This window comes from Photinus pyralis, unplaced genomic scaffold, assembly GCF_008802855.1.
Source record: "Photinus pyralis isolate 1611_PpyrPB1 unplaced genomic scaffold, Ppyr1.3 Ppyr1.4_LG7, whole genome shotgun sequence".
Taxonomy (NCBI): Eukaryota; Metazoa; Arthropoda; class Insecta; order Coleoptera; family Lampyridae; genus Photinus; species Photinus pyralis.
This window is the reverse complement of record NW_022170738.1, coordinates 28,841,081-28,863,657: the sequence shown is the minus strand read 5'-3', so window position 1 is coordinate 28,863,657 and position 22,577 is coordinate 28,841,081. Positions and strand designations below refer to the sequence as shown.

Sequence of the window (22,577 nt, the reverse complement as noted above, 5' to 3'; positions counted from 1 at the left end):
TAATAGATATTTATTTTATTAGGAGTATAAGTTACACTTTATGTGACTGAGTATGAAAGTTTAAACGCCGAGCGTAGCGAGGCGAGTTAAATTCATACGAGTCACATAAAGTAACTTATACTTCGAATGAAATACTATATTTTATTTTCAAACGTCATTTACATATAATGTAGGAAATGGGTAAAGATGCACTCAATAGGTACCGCAAATAATATCAGCATAACATTGCTTTGTATCCATGACTACAGTATAACTCAAAATGACAATTTCACTAAAGTACTCTTGACAATTTTCGATTTTTGTAAAGCAGTTATCTACGATCTACGGTACCGAGATGGTCCTATATACTTCAAGATACCAAATGGGAAGGAATGTACTGGTCATTTCTTGAGGAGGACTTCTTCAACTGTGTTGGCAGATTGCAGAGGTGATATTACCTGTTTAACACAAACATGGAGGGTGGAAATCTGATGCAGTTGCTGCAGGGTACCTATCGAAGAATCGTTATAGAATAAAGAAGACATTGTCACCAAGATCCTTTTGCATGATACAGTGAAAATTCATAAAGATTTCGGGAAGATTTCAGAACCCAATACAAGCCCAATGTTACAAAATGCCACTTGAAATAATTGCACGTTTAATTTTAACGTCAAGTAGAATTTTCTGCAGAAAAGGTATAGTTTTGTTTGATTTGATAAATAGAAATATAAAGTTCGTGGACGTAAATGCTAAGTGTGTATTTTGTTTTCACTAGAGTGGCGTATAAATGTTATACGCCGCCGGAGTATAACACTTATACGCCGCTCAAAATAGGTGTCAAAAAAGTGACACTTAAACCTTCATAAAACTGTCGCTATAGGTAACTACAGTTAAACGACGTTTGAAAATAAATTAATTATTTAACGCTGCCAAAATTACTCGTTATTACTTCGCTAATAAAATACTGACCTGTATTACCAAAAATGCGCTTTAATCATGCATATGCTGATTTACAACTTGTTTAGTTTTATTAATTGTAAACTTGTAAGAGTTACAAGTTAAGGTAAACAAAATATGAAAAGAAAAAAGAAAAGTTCCATTAGAATATCAATGCAAATTATAAGTACCACATTTTGAACTAAAGCATTGAATAAAAAATTAAGAAGATGCGTAACCTGTTTTATTCAATGACTAAGGGAAGAAACATCTTGACTTCTTGCGCTTCACAAAAGGTCAGACCTCCCAATACTACAACGCAAGTGTCTTGCAAAACTTGGATGACGAAAGATAGAATAAGAATAAGTGAACCTTTCTACACCCACTATGCACATGCACATTCCTTGTGATTCGACGAGAAGTTAGACGACGGCTTCTTTTTCTTGCCTGGATTTCAAAGCTATACGTTTAATTTCTAATTACAAGGATAATCACAAGTTCAAGGTGAAATTGAGATTAACACCGGGGTCACTTGGTCGACAGATGGCATCTTGTGCAATGCGCACTCAAGGGAAAGCTCAGTCGCTCCCGCAGGATTACCCATAAAATACCGAGTTGGAAAGGATGATAACGAATGGGGGCATTGGGTCACCCTAAAAGACCAACTGGATTTGAAACGAATCTTAATTTATAAGTTGATCATATCTTAAAGGATATTGATATTCGAATCGTAATATAACTCTTAATGTCACCATTAATTACTGTCACCCGAACAAATGTATGGTCAATTTTGAATGCTTTATATGTTTGTGTACGCTGCCTTTCCTTCAAATGCAGAGGTGCATTAGCTATCAGAGACAATTTTGAATCTCGTTGGTTGGTTGATCAAGGTCCCTCAGGCGTTATTTAATTGATTATAATATAATATTATACCTAAGCATGTAACTTCCTGTTTTTGTTCTAGGCATCGAGGAGAGCTCTTTACTGCAGTAGCGTATATTGAACTTAGGGTACGTTTTATTGCTACTTGTGCTCCCAATATTATTGAGATTTTTGGATCGTAATTCCTGTAATTAGTTTTGAAAATGAATGAGACTATACATTTTTGGATTGACAGAGGTTTGCAATGAAGCACCTATTTTCCGCCTTGAAGTTGACATACTTTCATGGTCACCCTGTCTCTGGAGGCGCTTTGTTACGAAAAGTGTCGTGCCGAAAGTAATTACGTTGGTTCTAGGAGTCGAATATAGAAGATAAAAGTAATTGATTTTATTTCTAAAGCTGTCATTCAACCCCTGTTACCGTAAACAATACATGTTATTAATTCGCCGTTTGCAACCCTTCCCGTTAAGATATTTCTATTGCCTTGGTTGCATCCTTCTTATTTAGAATGCAAAGGCGAATTAATATTTCAGAATTCCCGTGAGGTCATTATTAGCAGGCTTAGTTTCCTATGGTAATTTAAAAAGGATTAAAACTGCAAGGCCATAGACTTTTACGCGGGTATAGCAGTGACCTGAGAAGTTCCAAGAGACAATGGGTTCTAATTAGAATAATGAATTTAGAAAATATTACTCCGCAAATTAAGTAAGTCTACTTAGCGGTACCTGATTAAATGAGATGCAGTAAACAGCATCCTATTAGGTTGTGAGGGGTCTCAAACAAGCGCTCTTAATTAATTTATATGTTAAGACCTTATTACAGATTTTTAGGATGTCAGCAGACCACATTATTAATTAAATGAGTTTTAATTTTTGGATGTAGATAGATTTTCAAGCAATTTTTTTGTTACATACTGAGATAGCTGACCGTCTATGAGGTTTCTTTTTTGAGAATGAAGTGCCATCTAACTTCACGTCACACTCCCCCAAAAGTTCGTAATTACGAGTTTCTTGTTTACGTATTTTCAGATGCATTCAGAATACGTCGTTGGAACTAACCTCCACCTTTTTTTGTGTAAACCAAATCCCATATTCCCTATCGCAACCCACATAATGTGAGTGCCAAAAAATGCCCATCTTGGCGAAATTTGGTATCTGAGTGTTTGTCAGCATAACGAACTCAACAGTAGTTTTTAAAAATTCTCCACCCAACAACACTAAGAAATTCTAGAGAATTACTGTGTATGTACACTTTTGTATTTAAGAACGAACTGATTTTGCATATGACTCCGTAAAGATTAAAGATATAGAATTTGAAAGTTGGAAGTTTATTGGAACATGCGATTGCGTTCGCCTTTCTGGAAAGTTCTCGCGCAAATAGAATATGGCAATCCTTTTAGTAAAACGTGGGTCTAATTTGAATTTAGAATTAACCTTTATACTATCACATTTCCACCGAAAGGTAGAAAAGGTTTGGTTATATACAGGGTGTTACATATAAGTATATAACAAAAAATTGGGTTATAGAGGAGATCAAAGCAAGTACTTGTTTCAAATAAACCGTGATTCGTTTGAGAGCCACCCTCAAAAATGTGGTGAAATTTGCATTTCCTCAAGTTACAGACTGGTGGGACATCGTTTTTGTAACTTGTTTATTTAATTAATTAATGACTATGAAACCTACGGTGATCGGGTTTGTCATGTTCTTTTGTTATCAGAAAAAGTGACTAAATACGGATTTTCAAAAAGATCGGATGAACTGTCCTTACAAATAAGAAATAGTTCATTTTCGGGATCACCTTTTTTATATTTTTTCATAAACAAGACAATAACATTGAAAATGAACGTTCCGAACTAACTGTGGCCTATAGAAAATTCAATTTTTAACAAATTAATTTCTCCCCATTTTTTCCTTCAGAGCAGTTAACGAGACAATTGAAGTCAAATGCGAAAAAAAACATTTCTCCATTTTTTCTACGTTTTTTTTTGTTTATAACAATATTTTCCTGGAGTGAAGTGACAACGTCCAGTTTAGACTACTTTTGGAGCTAATTTGACTAGAAAATTACACAACGTATATTTATGATACAATTTCCGTTCAAATCGAAGGTTGGTGCGAAAAGAATGTAAGATTGGAGAGTGGCCTTTGTTGTAATAGTCCTACCTCTGTCGTCGTTACACTGTGTAACGTCAGACCAGCTGTTTCAAGATAAGGTATGTTGCATCACGTATTAATAAACTCAATTGCGTTTGCGTTTCTCGGAACAATCGTTTTATATCGTTTGAAGCCAAAGTTAATTTATCATTAGAACATTCCTTCACATTGTGTATTGATTTGAGATATATTTTGCAGTTACAAAAATTACACGGTATTATCTATTATCCTCGCCATTAGAGATTGCCGGTACGTCATAAGTAAATGACTCTAGCTATCCAAAACGTTTATAGTAAAGTCACATGAAAAACAGCACATCAAATAAAGACAGTGAATATTCGAAGTGCATTTGAAGGAAACGAAGTGAGTTATTGAATGAGATAATGTGGTAGAAAGAGAAAAAACAAAAACGAATAACCAATGCGTTTTGTAAACCGTATGAATTTGAACTCTCATTTGACTAAAATAGTTCTTCCGTATATTTGTTTGACAGTTGTGATTTTTAATCGTTTACCTGTCACGCACTTTTAAATCATCGGTTACGCACTTTTCAATCAGTTCTTTTCAGAACTAATCCGTCACACGTGTATCCTATTAATCACTTTAATCTCTCTCTACGAATTCCCATGTCTGCAAAGGGTAAAACTTTGCATACACAAGCACAACAGCTTGTGTTAAACTCAGTGCAATATTTTGAGAAGGAGAAAGAAAACGGTGGTCCATTGATACCCGTATCTGCTGTTCAAGAAGTAAGTGTGATTATATATTGTACTTATATTTTCATTTAGTACAAACACAAAATTATAGCGAGTGGCCAACGCTTTGGGTATATCTGAGAGGACGGTGCGAAGCATCAAGACAAGAGCGGCATCTAACCCTGTTTTGGAAAACCCGGGTAAGAAACGGCTCTGCAAGAGAGCCAAATCTGACGATTTACCAGAAAAGTGCAAAATGGGTATTAGAAATACGTTATACAATTATGTATGCACAAAGTGAGTACAGCTGAATAGTATATCTCTTTTGCATGTCTGACATACATTTTATTACAGAAAAACATGTCACAGTTGCATCTTTAAATGCTGAAATTCGTAACAGTCATATATTACTGAGTGATAGAAGTCTTCATCGTGCAATCTTGTCGCTAGGATTCAAGTTCAAAAAAGACTCTAATCGTAGAGCTTTATTGGAAAAAAGCAACATAGCCTGTAAAAATAACGCATTAATGACCTGTTAGATTACAAGGATTTTGTTTTCTCACCGTCTTTATTACGTTAATAACGAAACTACGATATTTTATACCAATTAAAAACCAAAATCGACTAACGATACTTTCTGCGATTTGACAGTTTTGCACCTTCAAATAAACATCCAATAAATGACAGCTGTCGCCATCTCGGAGTATATTTTCTAATCAAGTTGGCATTATTACGGAAGTAATTTGACTCATATTTTTCATATTAAACCATACGATTGTGAACTATGACGTACCGGCAATCTCTAATGGCGAGGATAATATATTGTTTAAATTGTAACCTATAACGTTTGCATCATAAATAAAGCAGACGATGTATAATACGCACCGACATATGACAGTATTCATTGATTTGAAAGTGTAATTCAGGTAACGTATCCATTTTGAACTTGGGATAGTTCAAATTTGCGCTTTACATGAGCATATCCTCCACGATTTTTTTATCGTACATTTAGCCAAACCAAATGTTGGATACACCAATACCACATTATTGATTTACCACATAATAGGTAATGCATAACAGGTATTTGATAGGCAAAGCAAAAAACGGCAAGTTCCATACAACGAGCTATAATCTAAGGAACCACTACAGCCAACGTGTCAGTTAGAAAAATCAACATCATTAGCGCAACCAACGTGGACGTAACATTTTCAATCCTAGACATTGTGAAACATCACAGCATCTTATTCAGGTATTTAATTAAGTGACATAAAACTTGTTTCCAAATTCATTCCAGTCAGATGATCTTTCCCTATTTTCCACAATTTAATACCCCATATCTAGATAGATAGAACAATAGATACCAATCACACTATTCATTTAAACAAGCCGTAAGGATTGTATTAAACGACTTTCCACCGTAAAAGTGCGGTTTTCCCTTACATTTAAGATGAAAATTTACCATTTATCGCAATAACATTGGGAACTCCTCTAAGCGTTAATGAGAAATGTTAACTTTTTCGCTGTATCCACCATAGCAATTTATTGATTGTGAAAATCCGAATTGACACACCTTGTATCAACACTTACCTACATAATTACGAAATGTAATTCCGAAACGGCACTAAGAACAAGGTTTACATACAACTATCCAATACGTTTGTTATTCCATAACATAAGTTGCATGTACGTATTTGACCTTTTTGTTTTTTTTATTCTAGCCCATCAGCACAATAAATGCCCAATATAATAGTAGTCAATAATTGTTTAAATGTATGATAATGCTTAAATAGACAATATTCAAAATTTTAAGCTCCCCTTCTCAGGACCTTGCAAAATCAAAATTACTTACCCTGCGGGATTACGGTTTATTGACTTCACAGAAAAATGAACACTGTTCTGAAATGTAATACTTCTCGTAATAATGATGTAAACCGGGAAACACCAAGAATAGGAAAAACCGGCATCTAAACCACTGCGCAAGTAATAATTTACCATTTAATTAAATTTGGAAGTCGCGGCTGCAAAATGTCGTTTTCAGTCAATAGCTACTTAAAGGCATGGGAGTCCAACGTCACGCTACATTGTTTTCTAATGTTAAAGCAATTCAAGAAACAAAAGCAAACACATCGGTGGGAAACATTATTAGCATACATTACAATGAATAATTTAAAGTAATTATTGTATTCCAGGTCAACTTTTTTATCTGAACAGAACCATATTTTGGTTTCAGTTACGTTTAGGCTTGGTATTTTGTAACACAAACATAATTGTTCATTTATGGATTACTACTAAATTACCTACCTACTGATTGTGATTACTGATTACAGATCCTTTTTAATTTTCAAGATATCGGTTTGTACGGACTACCGAAAGTTCGTCGCAGAAGGCCGAAGTAAATTTAAGCCATGGAGAATTAGTAAAGCTACATTTTGCCATTTATTGCTACAAAGAGCGTGTTTCGTCTAAAAATTTCCCAGAAGTTAAACTTATTCTAGTACCATTCGTATGGGGAGCTTGCATATCGCGTCTTTCGCAAATATGAGTTTTCCCAAAAAAATTTCAATATCGGCAGCAGGAACAAAAAACTTGCGTACTGCTTGATATTATAACTTTTGGAATTATGTAGACGCCTTATTGTAATAAGAAACGTTCCGCTATTAGTCTTAATTGTACGCATTTTGGAGGTCAATGTTGAATGTTCAATTAGAAACATCTGTTGTTGATATTGGCAAGTTTTCTGTGTCAATTGGATGTACACAAGTCACTTAAGAGATCGAGTTGAAGGCTAACGCATCATGCAATATGGCTATCGTAAATGTTCGGAAAAAGAAGACAAAGAATATTTTGCTTAATATTAGCGTTTCCGAAATCTGCTGACTAACAATGGACCAAAGTGTACCCTTAAACTCATGGAAAACGCCCGCCGAGTGTCGTAAAGGTTACAATAGTTTGATTACCCTTCGCATGAATCCACAGATGGTACTTATGGTAAGTTGCCAATAGAGAAATGTTTTTATTTTTCATCAATGAGCTCCTTCTGGCATACAACTGAACCAAATCGTTACAAAGATATCTATCTAGTTGCAAGACATTTTAAATGTAACAGTTTCTTTCGTGGTATACGGAAACAGGAAATGCATAATCGAATCGAATGGCATAAATATATCTGGCATAACATACCGAAAAACGCTGCTTCCTTTTGAAAACTGTCCAATGCACTGGTCACGGTGCCACTGCACAGCTGCTTACTTCACATAAAAGTGCAGATCTCGAGCAATAGACATGGCAGTGGCGGAGTAGAAGGGATGACTTACTAAAGTGGACGTCTAAAAAATTCAAATGAAAATAACGCACTTGAATGTGATTTATCATCTGGATCCATATATTTCCCTTTGGGTATCAATCTGACCGATTTTTGTCCGCAGATAAAAAATGGAGAACTGTGTCAAGTAAAGTGTACTAGTTGTAGGCTTTATTTGAAGATAGCATTTGATAATTTTGAAAAATGATTATCTACCCGCCCTTGTGTTAAAATAACTCGTCGCGGTGTTGTTTGGTTAATTTCTTTCTAAATTATTTCTTTATACCTTTTATACCAAAACAAAATTATAGCATTTCTAGGCACTATCTTACATGACCATCTGTTCCCTATGTGTCGTTGAATCACATCGTTTCATTCATTTCGATCCCTTATACTGGATGCGTTATCTACAGTTTCGACTGTCATAGTTCTCCTTATTGAGGTGTTCTTATCTACAAGCTATATTGATAGATGACCCCAAGAGACGTCCAAAGGGTACCTACTTGATTTGTTTTTTTCAAAATTTTGTTCGACCGAAATTTGACTATTATACCTACCTAACGGAACTTTTATTTCATCAGTTTCAACGTATTAACGCAGTTTTCTTTAAGATAGCGAATTGTTTTTTATTTTGCTTTTATGCTTACATAAGTGCTACATCCATGTTTACTTTGCCACTTCCTATGTTTGTATCTTGATTTCACAAATAATTTAATACTGCCCTTAGCGATGGTTTTATGGGCGGAAAAAACATCTGCCTAGTCTCTCGTTTTGCATTTAAAATAATTAGCACGTATTTTACTCAATTCGTACCCCCATTCTGTCTACACTAAGCGTGTTGAGTGCAACCTCCTAATTAATTACGTATGTCGTGCACGTAGCGAACTTTTTACGTAATTGCATGATTATCTTTACACGTTTAGATAAAATTACTATACACACTCAGATTTGAGATAAGATAAAGAAAACAAAATCCTTTGAAATCCTTCAAATTAATAAAATTTTTTCACTTATTTCTCTTTTTTACTTTAGTTTATTTATTTATTCATTTATTCTTGTAATGTTGAAATCTTAGATGATTATTCCTACTTGAAATCTGTAGTACTGTAGAGAAGACGAATGGAATTGCGTGTAGGTAATTACTGCATACGTACATGGATGTTATTACCAAGATAAAAATGGAAGATTTTGTGTTGTGTTTGTCTGTGCCAAGTAGTTTATTCTAAATCTTCTAAGTAATTATTATTTTCTTACCATAAAGTTGTTAGTTTCTAGTTGAACTAATCACACATTACTACCATTACTACTGCCATTCGAACTGCTACGAATACGTACAGTTCTTTACAAATTTATCAATATAACCTTAATCTCGTTTGATAATCTTAAGTAGGCAACAATTTACGTCACAATGGGATTTTCACTCTCAGTATATTAATTGTGCAAGCACCTATCAGATGCAATGCCAAATTGCTCTATTGAAAGAAGACACTTCATTGGTAAATTAATTGCAAAAAACCTTCCTATTCAACGATTATTGTTCAACGTCCACTGAACTTGAGTATGGTACTTTCCAAAACGGCATACCTGTCGGGATACTATTAAGGATAGAAACTTGGCGCAATTCGTGCTCGTCTCCCCAAAGAACCATTAAAATCAAACACTGGCACCGTTGCAATGGAACACTAATTGATTCACAATAAAAATCCTGCTAAAACAAGAAAACGCAGTTTACTCAGTGACACAACTCACCATTAAAAAAACAGCGACAAAACGAAATAATCCATTCGAATATCAACACAGAAGTACGCGTGTACGGTACTCGTTACTCACACTATCATGATTCATGAATGTAAAATCTTTCTAGAGAACTACGTCAGCTTCCCTTGATAACTGATTTCTCTGACTAACAAAGATTGGCTTGTTTTTGTGTTTTGCCTGGATATATTTCCTACTTATGGCGGGTCTTTCAACTCTCTGTAAAATTTATTTGATAAATGTGTTTCAAGTTGGAATATCCTGAGCAAATACTTGGAACGTTTACCAGCATTATTTTGTTGAATGAAAATGTTTTTACTTAAATATCATAATTAATCTGGGCCTTAACCAAAGAGACATATGTCATAAAATTTACTTTCTTCCCGTAAAATCAAACTGTTTTGTCGTTTTTCCGACGAAATTTGTAAAAAATGAAGCTTTTGTTCTACCAATTTCATCTGGGTCCTAACCAAAGAGGGATGGCATAAAATCTTCCAGCATCGCAGATCCAAAATTTTAATTTATGGCATGCGGTCAACTACACCACCCACCACCTCTGTCCAGCTAGCTCTAACAAATGAAAATTGAAACTTAGATTTTTTGTAGGTAATCTCTCCTCGCCCACTTCCGGCATCTGCTGGAAGAAAAATCCCAATAAAAACGCATTAAAATAATTTTTTCCTCAATCTCTTTCCACAACGTCACCATATAATAATCAATTGGACTTAATAACATCAGCTTCGACAGAACGCGTCCCCACTTGCGCCGAAAATAACGTGCAATTCGCCAAAACCCCTTATATCTTCTAACAGCGTTAAGAATAGGCGCGCTAATTAAATCTCGTCCGACAACAAAGCTTCCCACCGCAAACGGCCAGATGTGCCTACATTCCAATATGCAATTTCACGTTTTACAATTTAAGACACGCATCTAAATAAACAACTTATAAAAGCAAAAAAATATACAACACACAATTTTAAAAGGAAAAATAACACTGAAACAAATTCAAACAAAATACACCAACTTTGCGCTTACTCGTAAATAATCCTCCCGATTTACACTTAATAAATTGAAATATTCTTCATATATCCATTTTGGAGTGAAGATTTTGAAAAAAAACCGCAAAAAATCAAATAAATACATACTCCAATAAATAATAATAATAACTTATCATGGGAAGGAGTTTAATCATTTATTTATTTCTTATTTATGGAGAGATATATGAGATACATTCTAAAAAGGCTTGTATATTATTTTTGTTAAGCGTATTTTTTAATTCAAAGGATAATTAAAATATATTTAACTGGAACAACCTGAAATTAGTCAACTAAACTCATTGTGGATCAGCAGGATTAAGACCAGAGCTATTTTAGGGGTTCAATAAAATCTGCAAGGTATTCCTGCCAATAGGAAGTCATTATAGACTTCTTCCTGACCTGGAAAGGGCACATTGAGCGAATATCCCGCATGTCTTGGCGATTAAGAAGGGCTTTTAGCTGATGTACATGGGGCTTTAAGGCGGCTAGGGACAGGCCATTCAAAATTTAAGCTGCGCCTACGCAAATAATTATATAGGCAACCAATCGTGCAATTCGACAAGTTTCACCAGGCATAAGTTACCTGCAAATGACCTCATCTTCCTACAATAAAACCAGATTCCAGACCCTCATTAGCGGCTATTCAACAAAAGTAACTGATTTATGGAATTTCAACTTTCCCCTGATGTTTTACAGTTTTACTAATACTGGAAACCTTTGAATATATAATAGGAAATCAAAGCTGAGAGCTCTACATACCTATATAAAAATATTACTAATGTATTACTTTCTAAGATATCATTCCTACTTACTTCCTATATAGGGATTTACAATAATGACTTTTTGAGATTTGGACTTGGGTAATGAAGGGAACAATTTCCGAAACAAGAAAAACTGGTCTTCAATTTTTGTGGTTCATAGCACAAATTTATTTAAACAATTATCACATCCGATCAAACTACGGCCCCATAGATTTCTAAATTTATATGATAACGATTTTCACAGGTGCCGCGGATGTAAGAATGGTACTTTTCTTCAGTTAGATGAACAGTTTTCGCTATTTCGCATGGCTTCCGCAATGTAGCCCGGTATTTGCTGCGTTTTCAACCTTCCCCCATTTATCAAATTATATATCTGAATTCTGATCTAATTTACAACAAAATAAATGACGCATTTTTCATTACAAAAAATGTTTTAATAGATTTTCGGAAATTTTCCAATTCCAACACGACATTCGCCTGATGCTTTACGAAAATAGTTTATTTGGCTAGCCGTCAAACCTTCAGTGGAATTATCAAAAGCATAGGTAGATTAAAAAATGGGATCGAAGAGAGATCGGCGCATTTTTGTGTGGCCGATCAGTATTGTATTAGCCATCATAAAAAAGATCTTATCGCAAGCTAACACATTCCCTTTGTCGGTACCCGCTTCCGACGTTCCGTTCACTCACCATTCGCATTTAGATGAATTTTGCTAAATCTCGGGAAAACACTTTTTCTTATTAATTTTGGTGCGTAGAATCCAAACAATTCGTACTTTTTCGATCAGACTTCTCAATCAAAAGTTATAGACTTAGAAACCAATTTCGAAAGAAAATTCAAAGGGCTGTAACTTTTGAATTAGTAGCCCAATCTTGGAACTGTTTGAAATTATGAATTCTACAGGCCACGTTCTATAAGAAAAATTTATTTCCGGGACGATCTGAGACAATTTTTTTTCGGGGCAAGAAAAGGCAGTGTATAACCTTCCTTTTTTCCACGTTCTATAAGAAAAATGTATTTCCGGGACGATCTGAGACAATTTTTTTTGGGGGCAAAAAAAGGCAGTGTACTCTCCACAAAATAGTTCTCAATTTTTGGGGCACTTCTCATAGCTCTATTAGCCACACGAGAAAGAGAGATCGCGATTCGAGCTTTCAGAAACAAAATTCGCAGAGGAAGATACCTTTTGGGCGCCCTAAGTCAACTACCCCTCGCAGACGTACGCCTTGTAAAATGAGGTTAATTTCGTACCCAGGAAAAAAACAAATTTTCGCTACGCAGTTTTTGTGTCCGTTTACAAGATCTTTCCAATGGCGCCATTTTGAAAACAATCTGAAAACTGATGGTGGAGTAAAAACTTCAAACTCGAATTGCGGGTGAGCGAGACGTCGGAAGTGGGTACCGAGAAAGGGAATGTGGTGGTCCCCGCCAAGATCTTACTGATGGTGGAGTAAAACTTCAAACGCAAATTGGGGATGCACGGGACGTCGGACGCGAGTACCGACGAAGGGAATGTGGTAGCTTCGACAAGATCTCACACGAGGACTTTGACAATTTTTTACTAACGACATGCTGAAATAAAAAATTATCACTTGTAATAGTGCTTGCTATTTCCGGAAACTTTTCGAGCTCACAAATATTTGAACTTTCGCAAAATATTCGTGAGCAAGAAAAAAATTCTATTCAAGCACTGTGGTATTCGGTAAGAAAATTTGACACCATAGTGACTTTCAACGAAAAAGTGACGTTTTATGTCAAAATTCCGGGGATGTCCTTATGCTGGAGAACATTCCTGAGAGGAGTCTTTCGTCAAGGGAATTTTATGTCAAAACATTATTACCTTTTTACGTCAAAAAATTGACGATAAATTCCGTGGTTGCCATGGAAATGTGACACGAAATCCGCATTTCATTGGTCAATAAAATTGCTGGTTGAAATTTTCGTTGAGATTTATCACCTAAGGTATGTAAGACACACGATTATCAATTTTTGTATTAACAGTTTTTTAACAGAGCTGCTAGATTCAAGAAGGTGCAACAAACAATTCGTTATGTTTATCTATAATAGGTACATCGTCCAAATTGTACATAATTTTTATGTACCTAATCGATATTATTAAATTGCTTTTTGATAAGTAGGTAACAATACACCTACATCAAATGTATGAAAAAAATGTATGAAACGGGTCTAAAAAATTAAAACGTTGTTACTCCTGAATATTGACGCACAATATTTTTTTAATTATCGCTCAATTATCGTTGGTCCTAATAGACGAATAAATGGAAGGCATTGAGATTCTTTTGTTACTGGTCTAATAGGGTCATAAACCATTGTATATAAGTATAATGGTCATTAGGTGTTAATATTTTCCAGGTAAAAGTGCTACCTGAGTTGCCTATCGTCATTGTATGGAAGGTATTGCATTTCTTCCGTCGCTATATTTTATATAAACTTTTGAGTAAAAATTACGGGTTATTTCATAATTTGAAGCAGTTCGTAATATATTTTTTTAATCCACTTAGTTACTAAATAAATTGTGCGGATTTACTTTTTAAATGTTTTTTTTACTAAGGCCAGTATTCGCGTTCTTAGTAAATTCAAGATTATCATTTATACACGACTTGAATAATTTTATCAAAAAAATAAATCGCTACATTTAATGACTTTCTATATCTCTATCAATTTCCGATAAGACCTCTAGTTAGAATTAATATTTGGGCTTCAAAAATTACTCAAAAGTTTCGACTTTTATTGCAAATTTCAGTGACCATTGTGTGTTGCCTATCCTCTATCCCTAGCCCCCTTAACACTGTATTGATAAAGCTAACAATATTGTCTGGTGCACTTATATGGTGGCCTGCCATGCGCAGGGAAAACTACAGGAAGCAGCTTGAAAACGTTCAGAGGCTCAGCTGTGTGAGAGGCACTGGATCCATGAAAACGCAGAGGTTCGGAAGGCTTCCAATCGACTAAATGATTGGGAAGGCATGTGATCCGGACTTTTTACTAAGACCGAAGAGTTATAAGGATTCTCTTCCGGACAGGGAACAGTGTCTGAACTCCGATTACCCGTTCCTCAAACCTGAGGGGTTGTTTACAAACGTTTTATATGCAAAGCTTAAAATCAATTTTTAAATTTCGTGTCTTTGTTAAACAATCTTTAAATTTCATGGCCTCTAATTGATTCATCCTTTTGTAATTATGACATCATTAGTATCTCGTTTTGATTAATTTTTTAGCTACATTTGACTCGATTACTTGATTTTCGTTGTACGATTTGATGTACGTTTGATTTTCGTATATGTCTGTTTGTACGTTGTTGCTGTAATTGATTTATTTCTTGTATTTATGGGTCATGCCAGGTTTTTTCTTGCTGGTTCGTTTTTCCGCTGACTTTTCGGGTTGAATTTGCTCCGCGGAACCAAGCCTGGTCAGTCGTGCGTAATAAATTTCATTTCTCTTATTCCCTTCGGACACACAAAAATTATGTCTTATTTAATTTCATAGCCGATTCTGCCTCACGTTCCAACACTTAAAAGACCGCCATAGCAAAAGACAACGTGGGAGTCTCATTCGTACCACGCAGTTTCAGCCGAATGCTACCGAGATTTGAAGATGCCGCGAAACGTCTGTAATGTGGACAACAAAAGCTAGATGGCGCTACTTGTAATTGTTCTCCAGAGTTGCCAACTGTAAGTATAGGGTAAGCATCTGCAGTGTCTGCTGAGGAACCCCTAAGAACGTTTTAAACATGGTGATCGACCGAGAGCTAACATCAGCTTCTCCCTTGGTCAGCAGCTCAGCATAGCTCCTTGTTTCAGGTAGAGATATTATCCATCATGACAAGTGCACAGATCCCCATATGTCGCTTTTGAGTTAATCCTATCAAGATCGCAGCAAGTTTTGTTAAGAATGATTGTTCCTCTCAAATTCCTCTTTAAATATTCCTCGAGATCCCCGTAGTCAAATTTCTTATTTAGTTTCTCTGAAATTATGGTCAAGTTCAATGAAATCCTTCTCAAATTCATGTTCTCCTCCCCTCAAATTCATCATACGTTAGTCACAACTTCATGTCAAGACTTCTCCTCAACAATCACTCAAATTGCCCATTATCCCTGTCATATTATAAGCCCCCCTCTGCCGGAATAGTTAGTAATAATAGTAGCCCAGGAAGTGGGAATTTTCTAGTACATATTTTCCCAGTCGGCGAACATAGATACACTTGGTTGATCAGTGGTGGCATATTTGCATATTCCAAACAACGTAGGGTGGATTAGAGGTATTTTCTGGTGTGTTCTGTCAAAAATATCGAAAATTTACTTGCGGAACCGATATCGTGACTGATTTGTGGTCTGTGGATATGAAAAATATGTTTTGTGTTTGAAAAATTAAAGAATATTTAAAAATTTCATTGAAGATAAAGCCAGTTTGCCGTTTCTATGTAAGTTTTCTGATATATACTTCGATAATAATTAAGAAAGTGCAAATTAGGAAAATTAACTTGACCCCATCGGATTTTCCACGTACATGAAACCCAACGGAACAGTTGGATAGATACTTTAGATCACTTTAACCTCAAGGGAGATAAATGATTGTGCATTTTAATGACATCTGTCATTCTTAATTCAAATGTGACCCGGAGCACGATATAAATTGACGTTCAGAACATATGAAAATGCGGTTCCTATGGAAACGACCGCGACGGCAGAACCTAAGCTTGCTATTTTTGACGTCTAAATTAAATTCAGAATTGTCAAAAGCTTTACTATGATTTAAATGGCTTCGCTATAAAATAAAGTTTTGTATTGTACACGAGGATAAATGGAAACTAACGATCTCGTAAAAGTGAATTCACGAGTGGCTCACGCAATGGTTGAAACATCCCTTTCTCGTCTTATATAATAAAGAACTATGGTTGATATAATTTTTAACTTATTTATTTAAAAAATCAGCAATTACACGTTTACACTAGTAACACTAACAAGCGTGCGAACTACACTACAACTTGCAAGAGATCGGACACCGCCAGTAATATTCGACGCAATTTGATTCTACCCTCCAACATTGTGGGTTGCTTTTTTTATAGCTGAATCTAAGATGTTCCCGTAAAGAGATGAAACGGTGATTCGAGACCCGCATTTATTGACAACCAAATGTCGTTCGATATTGAATTCCCTTCATCAGAAGACAAAACTGGGGAAATTCTCCTGCCTAGGATGATATAGCAATGAGTGTATTACTTTCACTGCACCATGCGCTTTCCTGTTGCAAGAAGCATCATAACTTCCTTCCAATATTAAGATGTAGCCTCAAGTTTGCTGTTCACATTTTGCTAGAAGGTAGTTTTGGTGTACCTTCAACATCATGGAGTGACCACCTAGAAACAACTTCTAAATCAATTGTGCACATTAATAGGATTGGCTATAAAACCGATCCTTGGGCGACTGCAGTTGCAGAAATCCTTTATACGTAAATAACGTTTTAAAATGCTACTAGCACAAGTTACTGGGTTTGCGGAAATGCTGAGGAAATGTATAGCACTAAACATCAATACGATTTTTTTGCGACAAAAGCGATGATCATATACCGGTGTCGCGGCCTTACAAATTCATTAGGATTCGATGTATTAATATGCTAATAAATACCAAAATAAAATCATTCATGCGCTTCCTTGAATGATTCGGAAGTAATTTTTAGGTTTATAATAAACTACTTAACCCATTTACAACTTGCCTCGAGGTAACCTCGCGCCAAGGTCGCTTCTTTAGCACACCAATGTCGCATATTCAATTCGATTCGATTATTTGTGTTGTTCAATTACTATCAAAAACAAATTCAATATTTCTGCATTAAATTTGCGTCGAAAAAATAAATGTTAATTTCTATTCTTCTTTTCAAGGTGCATGACAGGTGTGTTTGCTTGTTCCAAACAGTACCGTCGTATTTCCTGGTAGTTAGAAATCCTAACTCAACTACAAGAAAGCTTTGCATAAACAATCTGAGTCGGCTAACATGCAATAAAGTACTACCTACCTACACTAGAATGAAATTAGGCATTCTCTTTCGTAATGCCTACTCCTTTTATCGTATTGGTTCCGGTTGTAAAGAAAAAAACACAAGATCAATTTAATTCTAAAATAAATTAAGTCAATTCCAGTCTAAGGACTAGTGTAAGTATTTTTCTGTATAATACTTATTCAGAAGATGTTTATGCCGTTGACTCTTGCTGTTGCTTTAATAACAAAGTTGCATATTCGGGACTACCAGGTTTAATGTCTCTTATTGCGGTACTCAAAGATTTAGTACTGCTAAGAATTAGTTGAATTTCTGCTAGAGTTTTGCCCTTCGTTTCTGGTATGAAATATATAGTGAAAAATGCTGCCAAAAAGCAAGAAAACCCGAAAATGAAAAACGGTACGTGCATCCCGAATTGGTCGCTGAGGAACTGATAAACGTATATAGATACAACGGAGGACACACTGTACATTGCGGACGCGGTTGCCATCCCCATCGCTTTGACGCTGGATGGGAAGAGTTCGGCTGTTAAGACTATAGGTATAAGACCCATTCCACATTTGAAGAACACTGCGTAGCACATCGCGGATGTGGCCGGTACCCAACTATACCCAGCGACATCATGTCCACTGTTCTTTATTGCGAAGTACATTGCGAGGGATAAAATCGAAAGGCCTGTCAAGCAACATGATGCGCAAAGAAGCATCTTTCTTCCAGTTCTGTCAACTAAAATCGACGAAGATAGAGCGGCACATAACATTAATGCCGAAAATATAATCGCGGCGTTACTCGAGCTCAACATTGACCCCGCGTCATTCAGTATCGAATGAAGATTCATCAAAATCACGCTGTAACTGCTAAAATGTTGCGCACAGTTCAGTGTTGTCACAATTAGCACCGCTCTTCGATTTTTCCTTATCCGAAACAAGTCTGCGTAACTCCGCTTCTCTTTTTCTGACTGTCGCCTTTTCACCATGGACAGTATTTCTTCAAATTCCTTATCGATATTCTTCGTTGTCGTTCGTAACTTCTGCAGCGATTTTTTGGCCGCTTCCATTTTTCCTTTTGAAACCAGATAGTAGGGTGATTCAGGCATAAAGGGAAAAACGAAGAGTTCCACCACCAAAAATGAACAGCCGACGGCCGACGATATCGGAATCGAAACAAACGGCGCCACCGAATAGATTATCAAAATTCCCACTAGCATCATCACATAAATCGATGAGCCTAAAAATCCGCGCACCCTCTTGTCGGCAATTTCGCTGATATACATGGGCGCTGCTACAAAGTCGACGTTTGCCGCGAATCCGCTGATGAATCTCGCCACGTAGAAGAATTCAACTGAAGGGGCGAACGCTTTCATTATCCATGATACTATGTGCTGCACGGTTCCTATTAAAATTGTGGCCTTGCGCCCAAATCGATCCACGCTGTAAATTATAAATGGTATTCCGGCCATCCCTCCTATCATGTAGATGCTTTCCAACCACACGACATCCGTATGCGTAATCGGAATCGGGGAATCGGGGCGCTGAAGAATTGGGACGATGGGCGCTGTCCAAGCATATTGCATTCCATCGGAAATGGCACATAGCGTTCCTGCAACAAACACAGCAGTACAGTTTTACCTCCCTCGTAATTTTTTGTGAATATATTCGACGCATGTACAGGCAACCCAACTGTAGTGAATGACGTCATGGGGTTTACCATGTATTCGCCCATTGCGTCGATGAAAAGCTAAGGCGCATTACTGCAGTTCCTTGGTAATTCAGTGCAAAAAGCGTCACAGAATGGGGGTGGCTATTTAGTAGGAGATCGTATAGTTTTGGAAAGGCCACAATTTGGTCAATGATCGAAGGGTGCAAGGAATTGGGACCTTACTATAAGAAAATAGAATATATGGAAGATGCTTTAAATTTAAATTCTACCCTTCAAAACGTCATCCTATGAGTAGATATTGGGATTTTAATGGCTTCTTATGGGCTATATCTATATTCTTTATTTTCCTAATCGCGCTTATAATGATTCTAATAGTCTTTATCAGGGAGGTAGTAGAAAGTTCCATAACATTAATATATTAAATTGTGCGCAATAATTGTGCATTCATTACTGCAATAAACACTTGAAAATTGTCAGTATGTTGCATTTTTCAAATGATAAGAAATTATATAGACAATTCAACTCATGTATAAAAAATCGCATAAGCCGCAGTGTAATTGTCACTTTGACAGCGGCAAAAGTTACCTGCAACTTTTCCAGCGACAAATGGTTTTTTCACTTATTCATTTTGGAACAATTATCGCATTATCCTTTCCCATATGATTAGCTTGACGTCTGTCAATAATTGACTAGTTTGGTGAATTTCATGTTCGTTAAATTGTCCTGCCGAATTACACTCGAGGTTTGTATTTAAACCGAGTAAATTTGGGTTGTTGCAATTCAAATCTGTTTCCTTTTAGCAATTGAACTCGAAAAACTGTCAACCCAAAAATGCTTCACCTGCGGTGTCGCATTTTTATTAGTTGACAGTTTTTCTCGTCTAATTGCTAGGCAACAAATTTTCATTACCTAAACAACCCAAATTTACTCGGTAAAATACAAACCTCTTGTGCAATTATAAGTGACAATTCATTGTTTCCATAGCGAAGGAATTTATTCCTGTATAGGTAAGTAGAATTTCCATGTCGAACATGCAACTGACACGGACACTAAAGATCTTAAAGTTTGTATGTAAGGGTTACCCTGTAGGACCGTTTTTATCTATAAATATTTTACCGGAAGTTTATTCACATTTTGTTTGTTACTTCAAATAAAATGCTTTAGTTTGTACTATGCGTATCTATACGGAATTTGGAGTAAATTTGATGTTACCACTTGCCTGATGAGATTCTTGAGATACTTGAATTTTGAATTTTTTGGTACATTTTAGTTATGTAAGACCTAGGGCCTACGGTGCTAAGGAATAACTTTCAAAGTTGTCAGGGTTGAAAATGCAAAAAAATGCTTTTAAATAGAATGCCCCTATAGAAAGTGGAACAAAAAGAAAGTGAGAAAGTGATATTTAAAATTGTTCATTAGTTTTGGTTTAACCATCAGGAAACATTGAAATTATGTTGTAAAACAAAACACCAATGAGCAAAAAGTTCTCCCACTTTGTTCTGCATACTAACCTCAGACTTCCACGTAGGGTCGCTGGAAAGTCTGGAAATGGTAATTATGGGGTTCTTTCATGTCTACTACTATAGCCGATAATAATTTGAATTATACAGGGTTGATCATAAAGGAATGACACACCCATATTGCATTTTTTAAATAGAGCATCCTGTATATTGTTTGATATTTCAATTCTTCTCTTAATTTTAATCAAAATTTGTAAGAAGCATGATGTACCAAAATTAAATAGTTTCCGAGTTATCGAGTTTCAAAAACAAACGCTAGTGAAAACATTATGTGGTTTGTGATGTTAATTAAGGTTCTTCATTCGATCATTCAATAAATTTCAGAATAGTAGCTTTTATATTCAAAACTCGATAACCCGGAAACGATTAAATTTACGTACATTATGTTTGTTACAAATTTTGCTTAAAGTTGAAAGAGAAATATAATTATCGAATATACAGAATGTCCCATTTAAAAATGCAATTTTAGTATGCCACGGCTGTATGACCAACCCAGTAGAGTTAAAATTACTACTGCCTAGTAGACATTAAACAAGCACAAAACCTTTGTATAACACTTTTTTCATTATCTTGTATATTTTCCCTGATAATCGACCGTTTTCGGACTTACCAGTGACCCGACCAGATACCTCCATTCCATTGCTTATGAAATAGTTTTCATTGTGTAGCATCATTCATTTTACCAGCGATTAGTGCCCGGTCATATGAAAATAATAACTTTTTTGGTTGTTTTTTAAGCGTTTACTAATTTTCAAAATTCCTAGAGTCTAGCTCTAGTCAATATACAGAGAAAAATATAAATATACTATAGGAGCTACCCAGGGCCACCGTACCGTTTGGGCTTAGTATAACATTTTCTGTATAAAAAACGACACCTGGTCTCCCTCCGACATAAACGGAGGAATGGAGAAAATCTGATTGAAAAGTGGATATCAGACTTACAAAAAAAAGACTTTCTTCCCCTAGTAAAATTCTTGGGGGTGCATCTGGAACCAGTGATAATGGAGGGTATTAGTCAATGGTAATACGATAACATCCCAAAAAGTCAAACTTTTCGTTTTCACCCTGCATATCTAAGAAATAAACGTACCTAGGTAGCTAGATTGATTTTGTTAGTGATATTAAACGTTTTAAAATAACAATTTAGTGATTTTATCTCTGATAAACAAAATAAAACAATAGCACTTGTTTTTGTTGACTATGCTAAATCAAAGCCGCCTGAAAATTAAAAATGTTAATTGTACCTATAACTGCGAATTGCCATTATTTCTCAGTGTAGAATTTATTCTTTTCCGTTAAAAACAATTTGCTTTGGTAAAAATGAGAACAGCTGTTGTTAAACAGTGGAAAAGACCTCGGAAATTAGTTAATCTGTTTTGTTTGGCTTACCATAGAGCAATTTATGTTATTTATACCTATACGCCCTTATATCCAATTTACTCCAAATTTAACGTATATCTAAAAAAATTATTAATTAATTCAGTTAATGAACTAAGGCATTCCGTTTATGATAACGAAGCGCTTCAGGGAAAACCAATTTAGAAAAGCCAAATTTCTAAAATACAGATTTTTCTTATATAATAAATGAAGTCGCACCAGCATAATACAGATTCATTTTAAATAATTCTAATCGATAGACTCAATGATGAAATGATCAAAAATGTTACTTTTATTAACCTTTGAAATATAAGAGAGCCGCTTAAGGGCAAAACAATTAGACGAAATTTTATTACGCACTATATCAATGTAATCCCTCCAGTTTAGAGAACAATGCTCCAGGCTTGTTGTTTGTATAATTTTTCTTGCCTAATTGACCTTTTTGCACCATACTGCATTTGTAGGGCATAGTTTCATAATACGGGCCTTATCACAACTCAAAATGA

General features: G+C 35.6%; 2 protein-coding genes across 12 annotated transcripts in view; both read right to left on the bottom strand.

Moving 5' to 3' along the window:
• The window catches only part of LOC116176486 (facilitated trehalose transporter Tret1-like), a 20,507-nt gene extending 10,683 nt beyond the window's left edge, over window positions 1-9,824 (bottom strand). For 2 of the 11 annotated variants that reach the window (XM_031495085.1, XM_031495080.1), the window contains exon 1: window positions 9,697-9,824. The gene's annotated coding sequence lies outside the window, so the exon portion shown is untranslated. Of the gene's footprint in view, window positions 1-6,495; window positions 6,545-7,826; window positions 7,910-9,201; window positions 9,432-9,531; window positions 9,644-9,696 lie in introns of those variants that run through there. The other 9 variants (XM_031495088.1, XM_031495087.1, XM_031495082.1 and 6 more) reach the window with 9 other exon arrangements.
• Window positions 9,825-16,421: 6,597 nt separating this feature from the next.
• On the bottom strand, window positions 16,422-19,111 carry LOC116176624 (facilitated trehalose transporter Tret1-like). The gene is made up of 3 exons (XM_031495275.1): window positions 17,694-19,111; window positions 17,534-17,632; window positions 16,422-17,472 (listed from the first exon to the last, which is right to left on the bottom strand). The coding sequence occupies exon 1, from the start codon at window positions 19,086-19,088 to the stop codon at window positions 17,709-17,711; it is 1,380 nt and encodes a 459-aa protein (XP_031351135.1). The 5' UTR covers window positions 19,089-19,111; the 3' UTR covers window positions 16,422-17,472; window positions 17,534-17,632; window positions 17,694-17,708.
• Window positions 19,112-22,577: the final 3,466 nt, after the last annotated feature.